Raw genomic sequence first — 26,552 nt, forward strand, 5'->3', positions numbered from 1 at the left:
ATTAATATTTGGCATGAATGATTGTGTCTTCTTTCTTTCTTGGATTTTTGGTGTCTTTGATTTTATAGCAATTGATATCAAATTTAAGTGTTCTTCCTATATTATTGTTGAACCAACCTATATCATTGTTGAACCAAAGAGTCTTACTCATCCTTCTTCTCATCTTCTCATTTTTTGCTCTTTATTCCATCTCCTTTGAAGATTGTTCTGGAGAGACATTGATTCATTTAGGGGTCCTCTGTGAAAGATTAACAGATCTTTTGCATTTTGCTTCTTTCTTCATAATTAAGATTTATGGGAGTGTTTTGATGTAAATAAATGATACCATACTTTTAAGTCCTTTTATTTTTTTGGGAGGAGGGGTAGTGTGTTATATATGTTTTGTTTTCATATGTTTCTGCAATATAATTTTATAAAAACATGTATATATATAAAATATACACCAAAAAGTGAGAGATTCACATAGTGAATTTCCATGTACTATTTATCAACTTCATGAATTATGAACTCATAGTATTTTAAGGTAAGTACTTAAAAAGACACATCATTAGAGTTATACAAATTCTTAAGGCTGTCGAGGGCTAACTTCCCACCCCAAGATCCAGAATAAGTAATGCAGATGCAATTTGAATTTTCTCTGTTACTTAGGGATTCAAACCTCTGTGACGTAGTCTGTCTTATTATTGAACAGCTGTATTTGTGCACTGAGCTAGAATATGCTTCCGAGGAAACTCTTACTGTTTCAGTTTTAGCAGCTCTGCAATAAGACACTTTCAGTTTATAGAAGACATAGCTTTATTATTAGGCTAAAGAAGGTTAATTTTTTTTACAGGTTAATTTTAAATGATGTCTTTAAAAAAACGTGTGTACTAGTAAAAAACTGATAGTGCACGTCTTAAAGAGACTAAGGAAGCAATTTCCTTTTCTTTACTGATTTGTCATTGGGTATTGACAGTCTTATGAGGGCCAATATTTTAAATTAATTTCTGATTTAAAACTTGAACATATTTTAACCACATGTGGAGTTTTTATATCTTTCACATTAAAATAGCAGCCCATAAACTGAAATCTGTTTGTTATAGTCACATTGCCTTTCAGTTCTCTCCTCAGCATATCTAGTAGGTACTTTATGAGATCTGTAAAGAATTTGTTTCCTATCAGAAATTGCTAATTCAGATTATTTCATTTGTTTCAGAATCACTCCATAGTAGTATCCCATATGGTAATACATATGTTGGTTATGGTCTTATTGTTAAAAAACAGCCTGTTTGTTCAAATGATTCCTTTTCAGCTGGACTCCTTTTATTGGTAATGGTTTTGAATGAAGAGCAATTCCTGAGAAAATTTTTATATACCTTTAATTTCTTCCCCCAGATATTCAAGTTACTTAATAATCTGAGTTGATTATGCCCTGTGACATATATCTGTATTTACTACAGTGAGAATTTTGTGTGGAATGTATTTGTTAGGTTTTGTAGAATAACTAAATTACAGTCTGTATTTCAGCATTTCCTTAGCTTTTTTGTACAAGATGAAGACTATGTTCTTATTAGGAGTTTAAAACTAGAACATAATGTCTCTGTTTCTGATTTCTGTAGAGCAGGTTGTTGCCCTGGATGCCCAAAATATTGTAGCTGTTTCATGTGGAGAAGCTCATACATTAGCACTAAATGACAAGGGCCAGGTGTATGCTTGGGGTCTCGATTCTGATGGACAACTTGGCCTGCTAGGATCAGAGGAATGTATCAGAGTACCCAGGTAACAAAGGTGACCGACAAAGGGGTCTTTAACAATCTTTTATACTAAATTTGTTATCTAAATCATTCTGCTTACTACTGGGCATTTAAGAGTTGACATACAAATTACTCCTCCCCTTTAAGCTCTAAAGGCAAGTTATTGGGTGGTGCTTGCCTTTAGTTTGGATTGAATGCTGTTTTATGTATATTTCATATTTTCTCCCAGATTATGTTTGTAAAGATAAGGGGTAGAGAATGCACACTTTATTATAAATTTTCTCTCACTGAAATCTTTCAGTGGATTAAGACTAAACCATTAAATATTGGTTGATTGTATGTTTCTTCTCTTTGTTTCTTTAGTCTTTATTGTTTTTATTGAATTTCAAAGTCCCACATGCTTAGAGTAAAAAGAATAATTCACTTTCTACATTTTTACATAGCATTGACCACAATTTAATTTATGCTAACCACTAATCATAGAATTATTTCAGTTTAAAAATAAGCAATGCTTCATCAATATTGTAGTCAATATTGTAGTTTTACAGAGTTATATAGGGCATAACCATTGCTTTAATATTAAAAACTGTAATCCTGAACATAAAGGTTTAAAGAAGAATATCCAGTTCTTTTGGGTACATAATTAATACACTAACTCATCCTTACTGTTTAAAATTATACAAATTCCTGTCTCCTTAAACTCTATTTATGTTTTTTCCCTTGGTAATAGTTATAGGGATAAAGGAGAACTCTCTAGGGAACCAAGGTATTACACTAATTTTACATTTATTCCAGGTAGCATTTTTATAGTATACACATTTGGATATTTTGTTTTTAATTTAACATTATTAATGTTTGCCCTGGCTTAAGAAATAGATAACTACTAGGATAAGAAATTGGAGCACAGGAAATAATACGTTTCAGAACAGGAGGGAATTCCAGTGAGGACTCCATGCTTTCATTGCTAAGGTCACAGGTTCAATCCCTGGTCAGGGAACTAAGATCCCTTAAGTTGCATGGTGCAAAAAACAAAAACAACCACGAAACAAAAACAAACAAAAAAAACAGAACAGAGCTCTTATCATTAGAAATGACTTTTTCTTTTTTAAGTAGGGTTGGTAGCTAGTTCCTTTAGCAAGCCCATATCTTTTTATTAAATGTGTATGTGTTTGTGTGTGTGTGTGTCTGTTGAAAGACTTAAAAGTATACATTTGAAGTGTTTGTTTTGTTTTAGCATATTAAAATATTTTTTTCATCTTTAGTTTGATGCTTTATATTTGTTCTAATAATGAGCTGTTTTGAGATATGTCTCATTAATGTGTTTTCTTTAACCTGTAATCAAATTCTGCAAAACTCCCCAAATTTCTTCCCTTTTGTTTCTTCTGTAATAATTAAATAGCAAACACATTTCCCGTTATGCTTTTAGTGCCTCTTTAATGATGGTGCTGTTGGGAGAGAGAATTTTTTCCTTAAGCTAAGTAAATTGAATTTTTTTAGTCATTTCAATTTTGATTTCTTTTAGAAAATGTTAATTTGCAGCCAAATGGCTGTTGGCTACAAAATGCAAAGCATTCATAGGAACAGAGTGATCTCACATTTGTCACGTTCTCTCTGCCTTTATTTCCTTCCATAAGTAATAATTGTAGAATGGGATTTTTTATTTAAGATTTTTAAGAACTTTATGTTTTTAGTATTGAAAAGAGAGTTAGATGTTAGATTTTCTAAGTCCTTATTTTCAAAACCATGATTCACAGCAAGGCTGTCTCGTTTCCCATATTTTTCACTCCACTGAATTTTCCTTTTTTTTTTTTTTTGTTCAGTTCTGGTCTAAGAGATAGTAATCCGTAGATGCTTAGTAAAGAGAGAAAGATGAGAAAATTTTACTATGTGACAGTTTATTTGAAGGTTGCCCAATAATCCTGTAAATTTTCTCTTTTATGAACCTGAATGGGGACCTGTAAGAGATCTTAATTGAGTCCTTTGGTTTAAACTTCTGTTTATGTATTTACTGAACATCTTACTAGTTTTAATCTGTGTATAAGGGCGTCCTTCCTGTTGAACTTTCTCAGTTTTTCACTGGGCTAATCTGATTTGGATCTGTTCTGACACACACACATGTATACATATATATAAATTTTTACTGGTACTTCATATTTTAAAGGGCAGTTTAGTATTTCAGGACAGTAGGAGTATGTTTTTATGAAAGACCATTAGTGATTTTTTTTTCCTTTTTAAGTCTCAACACCAAATCATTTTTTAGATCCAAACCTTTTTCTAGGTGTTTAGAAATGTCAGCCAGTTTTGTAACTTTCATATATGTTTTGAATAAAACATATGATAGGAGGAAACTTAGACATATGAATAGATTTTCTTGATTTAACTCAGTTTTGAAAGCATATTGCAGAGTGTTCCCAGGCGGTCCAGTGGTTAGGACTCTGCCTTCACCTGTAGGCCATGTTAGATCTCTGGTAGGGGAACTAAGATCCTGCAAGCTGCATGGCATGGCCAAAAAGTATGTTATAATTTCTGCCTAATATTAGTATTAGCATATGAAAGTACAGAGTATTTCAGATTAAAAAGAAAATTAAAAGTATTTAATGGTAGAGACTAGATCAGTTGTTAGCCTAAATTTTTCAAAATCAGCTACGACTTCTCAGATGAATAAGGAAGTTGTGGCTTAATTGGGAAATGGAAAATTGTTGATTATGTTTTACTGGGAAATTTATTTTTAAAACCACTTTCTTGAGGTACATTTGGCATTCAGAAAGCTTTTTTTAGTGTATACACCTTGATGATTTTTGAATTGGCAGAATACTTAATGCTTTAGTTCTTCAAATTCTTGATTTCATACTAAATTATTGATTATATTCAAACTTTTCGCTGTTTCTTGTTAATGGTTGGTAAAGAATTTTACCTTTGCAGACAAATTGGAAATGCTTGGTTTCTGCCCATATTGCCCCTGTACATTAAGTTGGAAAAATGTAACAATACAACAGTACACATATTCAGCAATTTATGTTGTGATTTCAAGGCTTCTCAAGGGAGGGGTGTATAAATCTTATTTCCAGGTTTATGCACTGTTTTCTTAAAACTTCAAACATCTTTCAAAATTCAGTGAAGAAATAATTATTTTCTTTACAATGAGTAATTGTAGTGATGTCGTAGCCATTTAAAAATGTTTGACAAGAACTCTAAACTTTAGGGAGTTAAATTTATAAGTATTTATAGAATATTTACCCTAGACATCCGAAATTTTGATTTTCTTTTCATAGTTCTTATTAGGAATCTTCATATACATGTGTAAATATATTTTTATCTACAAAATTTCTTTTGTTTTGACTCTCCTATTAACTTGATTTGAATCCTCTTAAAAATTGAAAACTGGAAAACATTTACATTATCTTTTTTACTCATTGGGGATTATTTTTGATGAATTCTGTAAAACTTTGTTTCATTAAGAATTTTCGGATTTGTCTCTTCAGGAAAAATGCACCAACACTATTCATATATAGAACAGTATTTTTGTTTCTTTTTTAAATTCCTGAAAGCTTAAAAAAAAACAAACCCTCTTCTCTTTCCCACTTCCACTCCCTCATCTTCAGTGTATTACATCTCCATAGAGACAAAAGCAGAGATTTCTTTCCTTTGAAACAGTAATGCCACAGAAGAACATCTTCACTTCTCTCGAGCAGACACAACTAAAAATTTCATCCTATATTCTAAGCTGCATGATAATTTTTTGGTAATGAGAGTCACTGAGTGTAAATTGCTGTGCAAATTTAGAAGTTTTGGGGGCAAACTTTATGAATAGTTTAATAGTAAAGCCTCAAAGAAATTACAGATTGACTTATCCTCAAACAGTGGACACTTGACATACTTTTTGTTTCCCCATACATTTTGCCAGGCATTGTGGTAGGTGCTCGGGATTCCATGAGTATAAGATAATATTCCACTCTTAAAGAGCTTATTGTTTAGCAGAGTATACTAGTAATAATTAAATGAATAAATATTCCAGTAATTTATAGAGATAAATGCTGTGAAGGTGAAAACAGCGTGCTGTTAGAATGTAGAATTTGAAAAGATTTTACTTAGTCTTGCAAATTGGGCTCGATACCAGGAAGAGTTGTTTTTTTAAAATGATTTAATACCATTCACTAGTCAATGTATGATATACCTAATATGCATAAGCAGTAACACTAAATGTTTAATAACTTCACAGTTGTACATATCCATGTATTTTTTTATTCCTGTTTTTGCTTTGCCAGTGTATATATAGCCTTTTGCTATATTTGAAAATCTGAAAATATGTTGGACCCTGTTAACTTGTTGGATTCTGCTAAGTGGTAGCAGTACAACTCTCAAGTTTTGTAGTTAACATAAATCCACTAAATAAATTGTTTTTAATACAACAATATGGAATTAGAGTAACTCTCCTTTTTCCCCGCTCAAAATTTGGTTTGCCGAAGCTGCCTCCTGAAAATCATGGGTATCGACACTCTGGTCAGAACTTGCTCCGGACTCTCAAATGGCAGAATCAGGTCAGGTGGCAGTATCAGGTAAAGGGAAATAAGAAACATATTGTATTTTCCCACCCCCTTTTTTCCTTGAAAATGTTAATTCAGGAAAAGCAGAATGACCAGGTGAAGGTGAACTACATACAACCTGCGATGCTTAATGCAGGGTTGCTTGATTTTCATGATGTTTTAACACTTAGCCTTTAGAGTTATATTACAGTTAAGGGAAAATCAGAAATTGGGGGTGGGGAAGGAAGCTAAAACAATGTAAGGCAGAAGCATGAGATGGCAGAAATATGACCTCACACATCAGTGATCATAATAGATATGAATTAATTAAGTTTCTGTAGTAAAGAATTAAATACATTTAATATCACTGATTTAGATGCAAAGGAGAAGGTTAGTCCAAAAGGAATAGGTTTCATAATTTGTGAATTGGTAGCATCACATGATAGGAATCCCTGCTGGTTCTTAAGGAACCTGATGGAGGAGAGCATGTACTAAACTGGGCCAAATACACCAATTTTCAACAAATTAGATCATGTACATTTGTCCTAGAAATATATTACCAAGTTTCGTACTTTTAAAGTTTTTTCAAATTTTGATAATAAAAACAAGAAAGCACTGAAGTGTGAGCATAGATTACTGTGCTTAAATATTGTCCTTTCAAAGTGTTTTCTCATCACACCTCTTAATTTTTCATACTCAAGATTTTGTTTACTGATTTTAGCGTAAATTTTTTATAAATTGGGCTTGTGTGAAAAAATCATAAACTGCTAAGTAAGGAACTGCTGGTAAGGAAACTCTCTGCACATAGTAGGTGGTCAGTAAATAGCATAAATAGCATTCAGGATCCATTTATTAAATGGAATTAACTAATCCTGATCTCTCTTCTTCTTTTCTAGAAATATTAAAAGTTTGTCGGATATCCAGATAGTACAGGTTGCTTGTGGTTACTATCATTCACTTGCACTTTCTAAAGGTAAGCATTACTTCTAGTTTCTTTTGCTTTTTCAGCTTTCTTATTTAAAGATGAAATTCCTTCAACTTCATCCTTATTAAACATTGCCCTGGTTCTTCTTTATCCTTTTCATTTCTGTATACATTTTAGAATTAGTTTGGCAGTTTTCACAGACACTTATTAAACTATTGGGATTTGTTTGGGGTTGTACATTGTCTCTAAATCAAATTGAGGAAAATCTTTGTGATACTGAGTTTTTCAGTTCTTCAACTGGTGATATCAGAGAAGGCAATGGCACCCCACTCCAGTACTCTTGCCTGGAAAATCCCATGGACGCAGGAGCCTGGTAGGCTGCAGTCCATGGGGTCGCTAAGAGTCGGACACGACTGAGCAACTTCACTTTCACTTTTCACTTTCATGCATTGGAGAAGGGAATGGCAACCCACTCCAGTGTTCTTGCCTGGAGAATCCCAGGGACGGGGGAGCCTAGTGGGCTGCTGTCTATGGGGTTGCACAGAGTCGGACATGACTGAAGTAACTTAGCAGCAGCAGCTGGTGATATGTTCCCATTCATTTTAATCTCCTTTTAATTTGTCTCAAGAATATTTTGTTCTTTTCTGTGGAGAGGTCTTACATACATTTTGTTAGATTTTCTCATAGATATTTGATGTTCTTTGTTATTCTGAATGGTGTCATTCTCAAATCATTTTTTGCAAGAATATAGACATGAAATTGATTTTTTGTATCTCATTGTTCTTTAGCTTGCTGAACATTATTCCTTCATAGCTGGGGAAGTTTATAACTTGCCCAATTTCATTTGATCTCACAGATAAACTTTTTATGACTAGAAACAGAAAGTCGTCTAATCATCCTGTTACCTTTGCTTATTTCTTTTGACTTCTTCCTATGCTCGATAACGATTATGAGTTGGTAGAGAACCTGCCATCTATATTTTTTTATAGTTTTAAAATTTTGTTTATTTATTTTTGTCTTTGCTGGGACTTTGTTTCTCTGCACAGGCTTTCTCTAGTTGTGGCAAACAGGGGCTCCTCTCTAGGTGTGGTGTGCAGGCTTCTCACTGTGGTGTGGCTTCTCTTATTGCAGAGTGCAGGCTCTAGGGCAAGGGCTTCAGTAGTTGCAGCCCATCAGCTCGTTAATTGTGGCTCCCAGGCTCTAAAACACAGCTTAGTGGTTGTGGCGCACAGGCTTAGTTGCTCTGTGGCATGTGCAGTCTTCCCAGATCAGGGATCGAACCCATGTCTCCTGTGTTGGCAGGCAGATTCTTTACCACTGAGCCAGCACACATGCACCAGGGAAGCCCCATGTGTTTGTTGTTATATCATTTATAAAAGTAAGTTTCAGTGGCTTTCTTCTTATTAGTTGAAATTTATTAAATGCCTTGTGAGGCCGACTGTGAATGAAACGGTAGACTAGAACTAGAGGGAAGTATAGATAGAAATTAAGAGACAGTTTTAGGGACCATGTGCTCTAGTAGAAGAGGCAGATATACAAATATTATAATTGAGGCAGAAAAAATATATACTATTTTTGGTCAAGGTAAAAGTAAAATACTGTGGGAATAAGGGAAAAAGTGTAGTTTGTCAATAGAATTGGTAACAGTAAAGAAGGGATTCATATTTGCTGCATCTTGAAAGATGAATATAATTCAGAATTTGAGACCTGTTGAGAAGCAGCTAGGGGGAAATGTTAAGGATTGGATAAAGTAATAAGTACTAGTGAGGGCATAGAAGGAAAGCATTTTGTGTATTTGTGTATCAGCATATAATTTTACGTGGGTATTTTCAGAGCATGGGAGACATTTTCATATTTCAGTAGTGGTTGAAGTAAAAACAAATCTGTTACAAAGGGCCTTACGTGCCATGTTAAGGGATTTGGATTTATTCTATCTGAGAAATAAAATGAGGGGTGGGGCTGGCATCCCTGTATTTTTTTTTATATTACCCTGTCAACTTCTTTTTTGATACTTTGGTAGATAAATTCAAGATAAATTTAAACCCAAAGGTTTTACTGATGAGGACAGTTTCTCTGTCTTGACCAGTATTCTTTTGCCTTATTCAGCTTCATGTTTTAGCAATGTCTTATTCATTTAGTGAGAAACAAATTTCTGGGGTGGGGAGCAGATCACTCAGTATGAACTAGGCACAGTGGTAAGCAATATAGTACTAGCCTTTATGGTGGTGGTTTAGTTGCTGAGTTGTATCCGATTGTTTTGTGACCCCGTGAACTGTAGCCCACCGAGCTCCTCTAACCATGGGATTTCCCAGGCAAGAAAACTGGAATGGGTAGTCATTTCCTTCCCCAGGGAATCTTCCTGACCCAGGGATCAAAGCCTTGTCTCCTGCATTGGCAGGCAGATTCTTTACCACTGAGTCACCCTTAGGGACTAGCCTAGCCCTTACGGTTCAGTCGTACAGATAACAGTATAGTCATATACTACAAAAGAAGACTGTGAAGAAAAAGGTTTGGGATACTCAGATCCTGTATAGGGGGACTGAATTTAATCTTGGAGATTAAGGAAGGCTCCTTCTGGGAGAGAATAGAAGTAAATTAGACAAGCATGAGGGGAAGGTTTAGGCAGAGTGTGTGAGACAGAAAGTGTGTAAGAAACTGGCTTTGGAAAATATGAAGGAAGGTGAGTATGGCCAACGTATAGTAAATGAGGGAAGAGATTGTTGTGAAATGAGCTCAGAAACATAGGTAGATTTTTTAGAACCTTATAAGCCCTGTTAAAAGTATTTATCCCAAGAACAGTGAGAAGGCACTGATAAATTTTTCTCAGGTGAGCAATGTTTCAAATCTATGTTTTAAAAAAAAATCAGCTCATTTGAGTTTCATTATGAAATAAACACATGAACATATATAGAACAATTAATTTGAAACTTATCCAGACCATTATTATGGTGTCAACTATATATCAGTTCTGCATTTTTATATCTCTGTATATACAAATGTCTGCTAGTTAATGTCCATAGAGTATTTCTGCAAATGCATATCAGCAGTTGGTAAGAGTGTGTGTCTTTTGGAAGAGGAACTGGTGATCTAGTTTGGAGAGAAACTTAGTCGTACTATTATGGTATGAATTTTTTAAAATCACTTATTAGTATGTCAATTATTAGTGTCATTTATTTTATAAAAATAAGTAAAAGATGTTTGAAGGTGAAGGTGAAGTTGCTCAGTCATGTCCGACTCTTTGTGACCCTGTGGACTGTAACCTACCAGGCTTCTCCGTCCATGGGATTCTCCAAGCAAGGATACTGGAGTGGATTGCCATTTCCTTCTCCAGGGGATCTTCCCGACCCAGGGATCGAACCCAGGCCTCCCGCATTGGAGGCAGACGCTTTAACCTCTGAGCCACCAGGGAAGCCAGTTGTAAAAAAAAAATGTGGCAGTGGGTGAGCAAATGTGGCCAAGTAGAGAGAACTAGAGATCTCTTTAAGAAAATTAGACATACCAAGGGAACATTTCATGCAAAGATGGGCACAATAAAGGACAAAAGTGATAGGGACCTAACAGAAGCAGAAGATATTAAGAAGAGGTGGCAAGAATACACAGAAGAACTGTACAAAAAAGATCTTCACGACCCAGATAACCACGATGGTGTGATCACTCACCTAGACCCAGACATCCTGGAATGTGAAGTCAAGTGGGCCTTAGAAAACATCATTACGAACAAAGCTAGTGGAGGTGATGGAATTCTAGCTGAGCTATTTCAAATCCTGAAAGATGATGCTATGAAAGTGCTGCACTCAATATGCCAGCCTATTTAGAAAACTCAGCAGTGGCCACAGGGCTGGAAAAGGTCAGTTTTCATTCCAATCCCAAAGAAAGGCAATGCCAAAGAATGTTCAAACTACTGCACAATTGCACTCCTCTCACATGCTAGTAAAGTAATGCTTAAAATTCTCCAAGCCAGGCTTCAGCAGTGCATGAACCGTGAACTTCCAGATATTCAAGCTGGTTTTAGAAAAGGCAGAGGAACCAGAGATCAAATTGCCAGCATCCTCTGGATCATGGAAAAAGGAAGAGAGTTCCAGAAAAACATCTATTTCTGCTTTATTGACTATGCCAAAGCCTTTGACTGTGTGGATCACAATAAACTGTGGAAAATTCTGAAAGAGATGGGAATATCAGACCACCTGAGCTGCCTCTTGAGAAACCTATATGCAGGCCAGGAAGCAACAGTTAGAACTGGACATGGAACAACAGACTGGTTCCAAATAGGAAAAGGAGTACGTCAAGGCTGTATATTGTTAAACCCTGCTTATTTAATTTAACATGCAGAGTACATCATGAGAAAGGCTGGGCTGGATGAAGCACAAGCTGGAATCAAGATTGCCGGGAGAAATATTAATAACCTCAGATATGCAGATGATACCACCCTTATGGCAGAAAGTGAAGAGGAACTAAAGAGCCTCTTGATGAAAATGAAAGAGGAGAGTGAAAAAGTTGGCTTAAAGCTCAACATTCAGAAAACTAAGCTCATGGCATCCGGTCCCATCACTTCATGGGAAATAGATGGGGAAACAGTGGGAACAGTGGCTGATCTTATTTTTCTGGGCTCCAAAATCACTGCAGATGGTGATTGCAGCCATGAAATTAAAAGACGCTTACTCCTTGGAAGGAAAGTTACGAATAACCTAGACAGCATATTAAAAAGCAGAGACATTACTTTGCCAACAAAGGTCCCTCTAGTCAAGGCTGTGGTTTTTCCTGTGGTCATGTATGGATGTGAGAGTTGGACTATAAAGAAAGCTGAGTGCTGAAGAATTGATACTTTTGAACTGTGGTGTTGGAGAAGACTCTTTTGAGAATTCCTTGGACTGCAAGGAGATCCAACCAGTCCATCCTAAAGGAGATCAACCCTGGGTGTTCATTGGAAGGACTGATGTTGAAGCTGAAACTCCATTACTTTGGCACCTCATGCAAAAAGCTGACTCATTTGAAAAGACCCTGATGCTGGGAAAGATTGGGAACAGGAGGAGAAGGGGACGACAGATGATGAGATGGCTGGATGGCATCACCGACTCGATGGACATGGGTTTGGGTAGACTCTGGGAGTTGGTGATGGACAGGGAGGTCTGGTGTACTGTGATTTATGGGGTTGCAAAGAGTCGGAGATGACTGAGCAACTGAACTGAACTGAGAGAGAACTATTGTAAGAACCTGGTGAAACGGGTAGGTATGGATCTATTAGCCATATTTTTCTTTAGAAAGAAAACTGTATATCACTTGATTGATAGGTGAGAGATTAATTAATAAAAACCTGTATGTAAGGTAAGAGAAGAGGGGAATTTGAAGGATGACTCCCTGTGTTTATGACTTGTGCTGCTGAATCAGTTAAGATGGTTATTTCCTGAAAATGAGGAACATTAGGAAGAGATGCAGGTATGGGAGATAGGAAGGGGATCGTGAATTGAGTTTAGGGCATGCTGAACGGGAAATACCTTTCAAATATCGAAGTATAGCTGTGAGGTAATCTATTGGATACATGGATTTATGGCTCAGAGAGATATAGAGTAGTGATAAATTTTGAAGGTGTTCAAAAGGTAATTGGTAACTGAAGCCTTGAGCTTAAATGAGTCCCTCTTGGGAGAAATCATAGAATAAAAATGAGGCCTGAGGTATATTAAAAAGAGATGGTACTTTCTTAAGGAACATCAGGAAATGAGATTACCCTCAGTTATGTGACTTACCCCATTCATTAGTAAAGTAAGTTGAACTAAAACTCTAAAGGAATATCAGGAAATGAGATTACCCTCAGTTATGTGACTTACCTATTCATTGGTAAAGTGAGTCAAACTAAAACTCTACTAATATGGATTGTTCTAGATAGTATCATATAAGAAATAATCGTAAGGAGGAATATGTATTTTCATCCAGTGTAAGGACGAATGTCCCAAAATAACTGATGATTTTAAAATGGAATTTTTGTGTGTGTGAGAAAAATAGTAATTTATGATTTTTGTTTTACAGCAAGTGAAGTCTTCTGTTGGGGACAGAATAAATATGGCCAATTGGGTTTAGGCATTGACTGTAAAAAGCAAGCTTCACCACAGCTGATTAAGTCTTTACTTGGAATCCCTTTCATGCAAATTGCGGCTGGAGGAGCGCATAGTTTTGTACTTACCCTTTCTGGAGCTATCTTTGGATGGGGACGCAACAAATTTGGTCAACTAGGTCTTAATGATGAAAATGGTAGGTTTGCATTTTTTGTAGATATACTCTATACTTTTATAGAGAGGTGATTTTTTGAAATGGATTAGTGATTCTTAGTGTCAGAGAGAAGTATACCCAAATCTTCCTTGGAATCGAGGTGGGGATGGAGAGATTAGTTTAAAAATACCACCTTATAATATTTTTAGGAGATTGTGGGAAGGCCAAAAGTAGTATTTTATTCTAAAATAAAATGGAGAAAGTATATCTGGACAAAAATCTTCATTGTTGAATGGTTACTAAAAGAAAATTGAGAGAAACTTTACTTCAGATTGGTAACCACATTATCAGCTACCATCAGTTGAAAAAAGTTGTAAAATTATCTTGAAAAGTAACAAGAAGTGTTCATCTATTTGAGTATTTCAGAGAAATATTTATATCTGAGTCATTTAATTAATCTGTTAATGGTGATGCTAATGTCTTACAAATAAACTTTTTGAATTTTAAAAAATTATAGCTACTTAAATTAGGATCTTGGGAACTGATTTTTCATAGCTGCATTAGATTGAATGCCAATATTTGAAATACAAAAACTGATTTAATAAAGTTCAACATAATTATAATGAGTTAGACAAAAGTGAGTTGTTGATCTATAACAACTGGAAATGATAACAAATAATACTCTTAGAATTTAAAAATATTTTGTTCTGCATAAGAAAACTATGTCAGATTAGGATATTTATTATATCTTTCCTGCTATAAAACATCAGAAAGTATAGTTTTAGAATTCAAAGTAGGATGCTTGAGCTTAATTATCATGAGGTAGATATAAAGAATGATGTATGTGTATTAGAAGCAGTCAAAAAGCTTTGAAATTCCTTGATTCCTGAGTGTAGATTGGCATTGAGGCAGATTAGAATTTAAATTCCCCTTTTTAGACCTTTCTTTATCACTGTAGTAGGAATAGAAAGACTTGGCAACCCAACTTAGCCTTTTACTACAAAATTATTGAGTTGTTAAAATGGTTTAATTATCACTGTCTTCCACCGTTGGGAAAGCTGTAGAGAAACACATTGTAGAAGAGTTTTAATTTTAAAAATACTGTCCGTTAATACGTTTGTTAACTGTTGTCTTATTGAAATTTTCAGATAGGTATGTTCCTAATTTACTAAAGTCACTAAGAACTCAGAAAATAGTTTATATTTGTTGTGGAGAAGATCATACTGCTGCACTAACCAAGGTACTGTACTCCTGTAAAACTTTTTTTATTAATATTTATGGTAGTTATTTCTGTAATTAGTGAATATCTTAATGATATGTATATTGAAACCTTGAGGGTTATTGATGTCCAAAAAATAATTTATCTTGAAAAAGGGACTTAGGTTATCATCTGTTCTCAAAAACAGTTGACCTTATATTTCAACTGTTTTATGTTATGAAATGTGGATTGTGATCTGCTGGTTGTGTGGTGATGATACATATTGTTGAGTTTTACAACTTAATATTAAATACTGCTTGAATAATATTGTGAATGAAATAATTTCTTTTTAGTTTGTCAAGCTTACTGTGGTTTGTGTGTCAATCTCATTTATATTGTATAACTCTGCCCAGTTTTAATTTAGCTTCTGTGTAGCTTATAAGTATAATAAGTAACAGAGGAGACTGAATTCCTCTATTATCCCTAGGCCAAGAATCAGTATTATGCAGGCAGTTATAGTGAGCTTTCATCACCATCTTGCTAATGGTTTTTTTAATTCTGACCTCTCACTTTCTTGAATATGTACCAGTTCAGTATCAATACTGTATAATTCTCTAGAAATTACAAGTAAAATGAAAATAGGGTAACCTTTACCAGTAGTGTTATTTATTATAGTCATGTTAACATAAAGGAACTAGCAAATTATCATTGACTGAATTAGAGATTAATATTTTTGCATCTTTATCTTTGTTTATCCTGAGTAGTAGATAAAATTGTCAAGAAAAAATTACTTCTCATCAGATTTGTAAAAATTCTACACATTTACCCCCCCACTGTAAATTTTAAAATAAGAATTAGTAAAGATACTTTCGGAGAAGGCAATGGCAACCCACTCCAGTACTCTTGCCTGGAAAACCCCATGGAGGAGGAGCCTGGTAGGCTGTAGTCCATGGGGTCACGAAGAGTCGGACACTTACTGAGCGACTTACTTTCACTTTTCACTTTCATGCATTGGAGAAGGAAATGGCAACCTACTCCAGTGTTCTTGCCTGGAGAATCCCAGGGACGCTGCCGTCTGTGGGGTCGCACAGAGTCGGACACGACTGAAGTGACTTAGCAGCAGCAGCAAAGATACTTTAAAAAATATTATAATGACCAATTACGAAAGTTAATTTTTAGAAAAATTTTATTGTACTTTTGAATAAGGAAGTTTTATTATCTCTGCTAATCTTATTACCATATTTTATTGATTTAAAAAAAGTTCAAATTACAGATGTAATCACTGTTGGCAAGTTACAAATTTTAGTGATTCTCTTCTGTTGTTGATATTTAGAAGTAAGCTGTGTTGAACATAATAGTAAAGAATATTTTTTATAATATTATTTTTTAGGATTAACTTTGTGGTAGAAATATTCACATGTTAATGCTTTTCAAATTCATCCTTTCAGATAAGCACTTATCTTATTTTCCCAAGATTTTTAAGTCTTTATTGAGTTTTTTTTTTTAATGTGAATTCTATTAATCCTCTGTATTTTTCTCTCAAAACAGTAGCTATATTTTTCTCTCTTGAGAGAAAAATAGATACTTATCACTGGAATTTTTAGTGTATATTATTTTCAACAAAATTAGATAGTTTTAACTATTTCAAAAGTAAGATATTTTTTAGTTTTCCTTGTTTAAACTGTAGTTGTGTATCAATGCCTTTTGCTTTTCTGCAAGAACTTCTTGAAGATAGATTAGGATTACTTTACAAAGCAGTTTCCTTGCGTAAAACAAACAGGAAGAATAAAAACATACCCACAAAATTTAAAAACAGAATAAGCAGACATGCCTGTTAATGGATATGAGGACACTACCATAAATATGTCAATCTTTTTTCAAGTTCTTTTATAAATTCATTATGCAGATTACATGTACATATACCTTTTGACTTATCAATCCCTTAGCACTTTTAAGAATCTATTCCAAAGATACAAAATTATGTATACACAGGGCCGTTGGCTGTGGTAATATTTTAATAACAAAAGAATAGAAGAAATCCAAATGCCTAACGGTAGCAGACTAATCGAATAAACTGGCAATGCCACTGCGTGCAGTGTCACTCCCTGTAAACCAGAATGAGGACGATCTCTGTTTTGTTGTGAATGATTTTCAGGATATGTTACCATTAAGGAAAAAGAAGAGACATGTTATTTATATTTGAAAAGAATAGGTAGACCAGATGAGCCTTGCCTTATGTTTTGACTTTGAAACCTAGAAACTCTTAAAACATAATTAAAAAGCTAACATATTTGTATGTTAAAACAGTTCTACAAAATTACTAGTGGCACAACTACAGAAGATTTCTTTTAGGTGATTTTAAAGTAGAGTATTTTGTTGTACATCACTAGTGGGAAATAGCCTAAAGATAAATCGAATTCACAAAGAGCCTCTTAAACTGCATTCTGTTGTCTTATTGTTATTAAGAAAATTAGTACTGTTATTTGCACTATACTGCATATCAATTCAGTTCAGTCGCTCAGTCGTGTCCGACTTCTTTGTGACCCCATGAATTGAAGCACGCCAGGCCTCCCTGTCCATCACTATCTCCCGGAGTTCACTCAGACTCATGTCCATCGAGTCCGTGATGCCATCCAGCCATCTCATCCTCTGTTGTCCCCTTCTCCTCCTGCCCCCAATCCCTCCCAGCATCAGGGTCTTTTCCAATGAGTCAACTCTTCAACATGAGGTGGCCAAAGTATTGGAGTTTCAGCTTCAGCGTCAGTCCTTCCAGTGAACACCCAGGACTGATCTCCTTTAGGATGGACTGGTTGAATCTCCTTGCAGTCCTAGGTAGTCAGAAATAAATGCAGCAAATCATTGACAAGATGCTGAGAGCACACATCATCATTAATAAATGATACTGGGAAATCTGAACATCCACATGCAAAAGCTGGATCCCTAATTCACACCACTTAAAAAATGTAGCTCAAAATGGAATAAAGACTTAAATGTAAGGCCTGAAACTGTAAAACTCCTAGGAGAAAACCTGGGGAGAAAGTTTCTTGGCATGAGTCTTGGTAGTCATTTCTTGGATGTGACACCAAAAGCACACAGATAACAAAAGCAAAAATAAACTAAAAGCTTCTGCACAGCAAAGGAAACAATCAACAAAATGAAAAGTCATCCTGTGGAACGAGAGAAGATATTTGTAAATCATACATCTGGTTAGGGGTTAATATCTAAAATACATAAGGAACTCACATAACTCATGACTGAGAAAGTCTAATTTAAAAATGTACAAAGGGTTTGAATAGACAGTTCCTGAAGGAGATACACAAATGACCAAAAGATCATGAAAAAGGTACTCAGTATCAACATTACAGTCTTCAGGAAATGCAAATCAAGACCACAAACTCACATCTGTTATGATCACTGTAATTAAAAAACAAAAAACAGGTATATGGAGAAAGGGGAACCCTATACACTGCTGTTGGAAATACAGCTTGGTGCAGCCATTACAGAAACCAGCATGAAGATTCCTCAAAGTATTAAAAATAGAACCACTATAAGATGCAGCGAGCCCACTTTTGGATGTATTTCTGAAGGACATGAAAACAGTATCTCAAAGAAATAACTGTGCTCATTTTTACTGAAGCATTGTTCACAATAGCCAAGATATTTAAACAGCCAAAGTGTCTACTGACAAATGAGTAGATAAAGGAAATGTGATGTGTACCTGTGTGTGTGGGCATGCATACATATACTGGAATATTATTCATTCATAAGAAGGGGAAATGCTTTCATTTGTAACTGCATAAATGAGCCTGGAGGCATTATGCTAAGTGAAATAAGCCAGGCAAGGACAAGTACTAAATGGTATCACTTAAACATGGAATTGTGTACAAAAAAGTGAGAGGAAAGGCAATTAGGAATAGAAAGTCAAATTCACAGAAACAAGAAGTAGAATGGTAGTTCCCAGGGTGTGGGGCATGAGGAAAAGGGATATGTGGTCAGAGGGTACAAACTTTCTGTTACAAGATTTTTAAATTCTGAGGATCTAATGTACGACATAGTGACTACTAACAATACAGCATTCTGTACTTAAAATTTGCTGAGAGTAGATCTGAGCTTTTTCCTCCCCCCAAAAAAGTATATGAGGTGATGGATGTGTTAATTAATTTGACTGTAGTAATAATTCCACAGAGTATATATATGTCATGTTGTATATTTTAAATACTCACGATCTTATGTCAAGTCAGTAATGTCAGTAAGATGAAGAAACCTGAGAAATAAAACTTCAGTTCAGTCTCTCAGTCGTGTCCGACTCTTTGCGACCCCATGCTATTTCTGTCCGAAAAAGGAAATTAATTATTTTTTTGTGTATAGTAGTAGTGTCGGATAAGGCAGTGGTACCCCACTCCAATACTCTTGCCTGGAAAATCCCATGGGCGGAGGAGCGTGGTAGGCTGCAGTCCATGGGGTCATGAAGAGTCGGACACGACTGAGCGATTTCACTTTTACTTTTCCCTTTCATGCATTGGAGAAGGAAATGGCAACCCACTCCAGTGTTCTTGCCTGGAGAATCCCAGGGACGGGGGAGCCTGATGGGCTGCCATCTATGAGGTCGCATAGAGTCGGACACGACTGAAGCGACTTAGCAGCAGCAGCAGCATAGTAGTATTGTATTATATATTTTTATCTGTTAAGAGTTACGTACCATTCAGAATACATACACATTTATAGGTGAAATGATTTATTGACCACAGTTTACTGTGGTTTAAAGTACCTCTAGCACAGTTTTCTGCTTTGAAATACCCCCAAAAGTGGGTGGGAAGGGTATCAGTGAACCAGGGTTGTCTAAGTTTTACCAGTTGAAAGTGATGATTATGTGATAATTCATATGTAGATACATACATATATATATATTTGTCTTTACTTTTGTGTCTTTGTTGAAATTTCCTATGATAAAAAGATTTTAAACAGAAAAATTAATTTCCTGACATAGCAGTCTGTATAAATACTCTTATTCTACTTTCATTTAATAGCTAAATTTGTTTACATAGCTGCAACTATGAAGAAAAGCAATTGAACTGAAAAAATACTGTGCTTTTGTGAAACTGTCATCATGAAACACTTTACAAAAGATTACCTTTAATCTGGTTATGTATTTTATGATAAATATTTTAAAGATTGTCTATAGTTCAGTAACACTATGCTAAGAATAGGTATTTGTGTGCTCTGTTTATACATACTTTTTTTCTTTGCAGAGTTACTTTGGAAACTGAAAATGATACCGTTTTTAGGTTTTATGAAATTTTCTGTGATTTGACAAGAATATAAGGATAGTAAAAGGCAGTGCAAAAAATAGTATTGGTTTAATGATGACTTTGTCATCATTATTGTCATCATTGTCATCATTGGTTTGATGATGACCATAAATACTTCTAAAGTGAAAGTGAAAGTGAAGTCGCTCAGTCGTGTCCCACTCTTTGCGACGCCGTGAACTGTATAGCCTACCAGGCTCCTCCGTTCTTGGGATTCTCCAGGCAAGAATACTGGAGTGGGTTGCCATTTCCTTCTCCAGGGGAACTTCCTGACCCAGGGATTGAACCCAGGTCTCCTGCATTGAGGGCAGATGCTTTAACCTCTGAGCCACCATGAAAGCAAATATGTGAAAATAATCAGCAATATCAACCTAAAACTTTTAGTTTTAAGATGTATTACCTTGAAAAGTTAGCTATCTTATCATCCATTAAATTAAGAAGACAATATAAAAGAAAATTGACTCCATAGTTATATTAAAGATTAACTTATTTTCCTGAAGATTATTTCCTCTTATCAGGCTTTCTAATCACAAAAGATTTTGTCTTCTTTTTAGGAAGGTGGAGTGTTTACTTTTGGAGCTGGAGGGTATGGTCAGTTGGGTCATAATTCTACCAGTCATGAAATAAACCCAAGGAAAGTTTTTGAACTTATGGGAAGCATTGTCACTCAGATTGCTTGTGGAAGGTAAGTGGTTATAGAAAAGAGTATTTTGATCTATAACCCAATTATTAAGTTTTTTTTTTTTAACAATCCAGGGTTCTTTTAATTATTACTATTATTATACCACAAATTCACAGGGAATGACTTCCAGCAGCTCAGGCTCCTTTCCATTGATTCTCACAAAGTGTGCTGCTTTGGGAGCATTTCAGATGAACTTGAGTACCTTTCCATTTGGCTTCCTTTTTTTCCCCCTGATCATTTTTATTCACATGTTTCAGGAAACTGTCTTGGCTCTTAGGATGCTTTTTGCTCGATGTATACACTCTCTCGATGTATACATTAATTCTCTTGGCCAGAAGGATTTTGCCCTTGACTTGTTTGTTCATAGTATGCCAGTAGCATGCAGGGTAACATTGTAGATTTTTCCACTTTTGCTGTGGTAACATTTGTGGGTCATTCCTTTTTGAACAGTGCCGTTCCATGTGACATTACACTCGAAGTTATAGTCTTTTTTTTCTTTTGCCTGTCCACCTTTTTCTTTAAAGAATAAACAAAATGACCAATTAATTACTTAAGCCATAAGATTAATTAGTGGTGAAAGTTGAACTGGAATACTGATTTCCCCATCCCCAGTTCTTGGGAGTAAAAAGAAGTCTGAGCTTTGTAATTGAGCTTTACCTTTGGTCCCCAGAGGCAAAATATCCTTTGCTTGACTAACTTGGTTTTGACCACTTAGCTTACTTTTTTTTCCAGCTAGTGTATATCTCTGTATAATATAATTTAGTTTTCCAACAGTTAATTCAGATACACAGAATTATGCTGCAAGTGGCCTTTGGTGACTTTCTTTTCTTTCTTTTTTTAACATCATGTGTGTGATTATCCATCTATGTATAGCCATGGTTCTCCATCGTTAGGTCTTACTGCTATGTTTTACTCAACTGTATGCATCTATAATTATTTGCTCATTCTATTACTGATGGATTCTTGGGTATTTCCATTTTGGGCAATTGCAAATAATTTTGCTTTGAATGTTTATTATTTGATATACATAAACTTTAATATGTCTAAAGTGTATAGTTAGAATGGAATTTCTGGGTTGGTTGTTGTTGTTTAATCCCATGGATGGAGAAGCCTGGTAGGCTGCAGTCCGTGGGGTTGCTAAGAGTCGAACACGACTGAGCGACTTCACTTTCACTTTTCACTTTCATGCATTGGAGAAGGAAATGGTAACCCACTCCAGTATTCTTTCCTGAAGAATCCCAGGGATGGGGGAGCCTGCTGGGCTGCCGTCTGTGGGGTCACACAGAGTTGGACACTATTGAAGCGACTTAGCAGCAGCAGCAGTCACTAAGTCATGTCTGACTATTTGTGACCCTGTGGACTGTAACTTGCCAGGCTCCTCAGTCCGTGGAATTTCCCAGGCAGGAATATTAGAGTGAGTTGCCCTTTCCTTCTTCAGGGGATGTGTCTGACCCAGGGATTCAACCTGTGTCTCCGGGGCTTCCCAGGATCATAGAGTACACTTGAATTTTACAGGTTAATGTTATCGTTTTTACCAGAATGGTTACACCAGTTTAGTTTACCTTCCCATCACTATCAATTTGGTATTGTTAACACTTTAAAATTTTTGCTAATTTCTTGGGTATATAGTGGCCTTAATCATGATTTTGATTTGTATTTCCACGATTTGTTAGGGATTGCATTGAGTCTGTAGATCACTTTCAGAAGTATTGACATCTTAATAATATTAAGTCTTTTAATCCATGAATGTGGGATCTTTCCATTTATTTAATTTCTTTCAGCAATATGTTTTAGTTTTCATTGTATGTCTTTTTGCTGATTTTCCTACATTACTGTCTTTTGTGTTTATTTTTTGGGGTGAAATGTTTTACTTTCCTTATTTCCTTTTCTGTATATTCTGTAGCTTTTTTTGTGTGTGTGGTTACCATGGGGACATGAACTCAAATTTATACAAAGTCAGTTTCAATAACATACAAAAACTCTGTTCTTACGACTCTGTCCCCATTCAGTTTCAGTTATTGGTGTCACAAGATAACTTTTATATACCTTGTGTGTCCAAAAAATAAATAATTTTATGCATTAGTCTCTAAAATTCTGTAGAAAACAAAATTTGGAGGAAAAAGCCCAAAGTTAGAATAGTACTAGCTTTTATAATCACCCATATATTTACTTGTGAAAGTTCCTCAGTCCTGTCTGTTTGTGACCATATGGATTATATAGTCCATGGAATTTTCTGTGCCAGAATACTGGAGTGGATAGCCTTTCCCTTCTCTAGGGGATCTCCCCAACCCAGGGATTGAACCCAGGTCTCCTGCATTGCAGGTGGATTCTTCACCAGCTGAGCCACACGGGAAGCCCAAGAATACTGGAGTGGGTAGCCTATCCCTTCTCCAGTGGATCTTCCCAGCCCAGGAATCAACCAGGATATCCTGCATTGCAGGTGGATTCTTTACCAGCTGGGCTCTCAGGGAAGCCCCATATTTGCCTTTACTGAGATCTTTATTTTTTTAATACAGCTTTGAGTAACTAGTGTCCTTTCATTTCAACTGTAGGATTTCTTTTAGTATTTCTTAAAGGACAAGTTTAGTGATAACAAACTCCTTCAGCTTTTATCTATAAATGTCTTAATTTCTCTCTCATTTTTGAAGGAGAATTTTGGTAGTGGTTTAGTTGCCAAGTCGTGTCCGACTCTTGCAACTTCATGGACTGTAGCCTCCCAGGCTCCTCTGTCCATGGGATTTTCCAGGCAAGAATACTGTAGTGGTTTGCCATTTCTTTGTCCAGGGAACCTTCCCAACCCAAGAATCGAACCTGGGTCTCCTCCATTGCAGGCAGATTCTTTATTGCTTGAGCTATGAGGGAGTATCAAATTCATGGTTGGTAGGTTTTTCTTTCTGTAGTTTGAATATATAAGCCTACTGCTTTCCGATCTGCAAAGTCTCTGCTTAGAAATCTGCTGGTAATCCTATTGAGGATTCCTTGTAAGTGACAAGTCACTTCTCTCTTGGTTCCTTCAAGTTTCTCTCTTTGTCTTTCAATGATTTGATTGTAATGTGTCTCAGTATGGGTCTCTTTCAGTTTATTCTACTTGGAGTTTCTTGGATATTTGTGTTTTTCATCAAATTTGGACACTTTTTGGTTATTACTTCTTCAGATGATCTCTCTTTATCTCTTTTTACCTTCTGGAACTCCTACAGTGCTTTTTGGGTGCAATTCATGATGTTCCATAGGTCCCTTATGTTCTGTTTCCTTTTCTTCATTTTTTCCCCCTTGAGACTTAGTAATTTCAGTTGTTTTATCTTCAATTTCCCTTATTCATTTTCTTTCTGCTCAAATCTGCCTTTGAATTCCTCTACTGAACTTTCGATTTTGGTTATTGTATTTTTCATCTCCATAATTTACTTTTGGTTTGTTTTCAGGCTTTCTGTTTTTTTATTGGTATTTTCATTTTCTTCATATACTGTTTTCTTGACTATTTTCATGTTTTTCTTTAGTTATTTGAGTATCTTTAGGAAATTGTTTTAGTGTATTAAGGTTCATCACCTGGTTGTTTCATTTTTCTAAAGTAGACTTTTTTACAGCATTTTTAGGTTCACAAGAAAATTAATTTGTAATTAAACAGTCCATAATAGGAAAAAAGAAAGGAGCTTTAAGACAGCTTCTCAGATAACTGAGAAACTGCTCCAGAAAAGCATACTTTTCAGCATAGTTTTATATCGTGTCAGAACAAAGACCCATCAAACAAGTCATGAATAGATTCCTTCAGGGTTTCTAAAAGAGAGATGAGCATGTACACAGCAAGTCCCTGTGGCCTTGAACCTGGGAAGAGAGTCTTTTATCATTGAAGGAGTGCCAGGATTGGCATCCCAGGAAGGGAGCAGGGATTTAATTTTTATTTTTTACCATGGACATTATTTCTGGTCCTTGTGTCCTTTTCTTTAATAATTAGAGCAGGAATAGGATGTATGTTTGATAGGCCACAAACCAGCTGTTTAATTAGTGTTAAATTTGTGTTATCTTAGGTGTGAGCCAGAATGACTTCCCATACCTCAATATGTGAAAATTTCTTTTCATCACTACATTGACAGATTATTGCAAGTATACGTATTGTACATTAGGGTTTATTCTGTCTATTTGAACAAATGTATATTGATGTGCATCCACCCTTGTGGTAATTATATAGAATATTTTCACTTCCCTAAAAATACTTTGTGCTTCTCTTATTCATCCCCCCACACCCTAACTCTTAGCAATCACTGACTTTTACTCTTATAGTTTTGCCTTTTCCAGAATATCATAGTTGGAATTACATACTTTGTAGCTTTCTCGGATTGTCTTCTTTTACTTAGTAATATGCATTTATGGTTCCTCTGTGTTTTTTCATAACTTGGTTGCTGATTATTTTTTTAATGCTAAATAATGTTCCACTGTCTAGATATGTTTGTTTATCTATTCACCTACTGAAGGAAATTTTGGTTGCTTCTAAGGTTTGGCAGTTACAAATAAAGCTGTTATGAGCATCTTTGTTTAAGTTTTTTATAGACACAGGTTTTAACTACTTTGGATAAATAATGAAGAGCTCTTTTGCTGGATAATATTGTAATAATTTAGCTTTGTAAGAAACTATCAAACTGCCTTCCAAAGTAGCTGTATCATTTTGCATTCCCATGTTGGTTTATTTTTTTCTTTGATTGGGCCATGGTTTTGTAATTTTTAATATTCTCTGAGATTTTTTTTTTTCTTTTTGAAAAGTGGACCTTTGAACCTAAAATGTGGTAACTCTGGAAAAAAAGATTCTCCTTCTTCTCTAGGATTTGCTGATTTTTGTTTTGTTTTGATTGTTACAGATTGTCTCTGTGCCAAGGATCATACTGAACTGTAAGCCTAAGGTCTTCTTAGCTCTTTTCTGAGACTGTACCTTTTCCTGGGCATGCAGAATGACTTTCTAAATTCCCCCTTATATTCGGTTACATTTCAATGTCCTAGATCTTAAACAACTGACTTTTAAAAGGGGCAAAGAAATAAAGGGAAGAAAATAGAAGAAGATAAAATTAAAAAACAACAACACACACACACCAGCCCTTTCAGTCCTGGAAGTCTTCAGCTGGAGGAGAATAGGCTTGTGACAGTGGTCAGAAGGGTTACAGAAGAGACTTATCCTCCTTTTGTGTCTGTTCCTCTGTAATCAAAAGCTGCAATCAATGATCAGAGGACTGATCTCATATATAAGGACAGAATCCGTATAGCCTGCTCTGGCTCCCACAAGCTGTGTCCAAGATACTCCTGGATCATTGGATAACTGCCTGTCACAGGGTTGAGGGTGAAGGGGTAGGTAGCTAATACTATGCAGAGTGCTGAAATTAATCAAAATTAATTGCAGTTTATCACCCAAGCCTTCCTTTGGAAATTGCAAAAGGCAGGAGGAGTAAAGGAAAGCTATATCCATCTGAATGCAGAGTTCCAAAGAGTAGCAGGGAGAGATAAGAAAGCCTTCGTAAGTGAATGCAAAGAAACAGAGGAAAAGAATAGCATGGGAAAAACTAGAGATCTTGTCAAGGGAGCATTTCATGCAAAGATGGATACAATTAAGGACAAATGGTATGGACCTAACAGAAGCAGAATATTAAGAAGAGGTGGCAAGAGTACACAGAAGAACTGTACAAAAAAGACCTTAAAGACCCAGATAACCACAATGGTGTTATCACTCACCTCAAGCCAGATATCCTGGAGTGCAAAGTCAAGTGGGCCTTAGGAAGCATCACTATGAACAAAGCTAGTGGGGGTGATGGAATTCCAGCTGAGCTATTTCAAATCCTAAAAGATGATGCTGTGAAAGTGCTGCACTTAGTATGCCAGCAAATCTGGAAAACTCAGCAGTGGCCACAGGAATGGAGAAGGTCATTCCAGTCCCAAAGAAAGACACTGCCAAAGAATGTTTAAACTAATGCATAGTTGCACTCATCTCACACACTAGCAAAGTAATG

At 35.6% G+C, this 26,552-nt stretch overlaps 1 protein-coding gene across 9 annotated transcripts in view; it reads left to right on the forward strand.

Annotated features, from left to right (window-relative positions):
* HERC4 (HECT and RLD domain containing E3 ubiquitin protein ligase 4) overlaps positions 1-26,552 on the forward strand; it is a 125,087-nt gene that overhangs the window by 29,012 nt on the left and 69,523 nt on the right. For 8 of the 9 annotated variants that reach the window (XR_005721329.1, XR_005721330.1, XM_040242223.1 and 5 more), the window contains 5 exons: positions 1,599-1,758; positions 7,153-7,229; positions 13,203-13,424; positions 14,531-14,622; positions 20,441-20,571. Coding sequence is in view for 7 of the 9 variants with exons in the window: in XM_040242223.1 (XP_040098157.1) it covers positions 1,599-1,758; positions 7,153-7,229; positions 13,203-13,424; positions 14,531-14,622; positions 20,441-20,571 (682 nt within the window). In the remaining 2 variants the exon portion in view is untranslated. Of the gene's footprint in view, positions 1-1,596; positions 1,768-7,152; positions 7,230-13,202; positions 13,425-14,530; positions 14,623-20,440; positions 20,572-26,552 lie in introns of those variants that run through there. The other variant, XM_040242228.1, reaches the window with a different exon arrangement.

The sequence above is a fragment of the Oryx dammah genome, unplaced genomic scaffold, assembly GCF_014754425.2.
Source record: "Oryx dammah isolate SB20612 unplaced genomic scaffold, SCBI_Odam_1.1 HiC_scaffold_6, whole genome shotgun sequence".
NCBI classification, from domain to species: Eukaryota; Metazoa; Chordata; class Mammalia; order Artiodactyla; family Bovidae; genus Oryx; species Oryx dammah.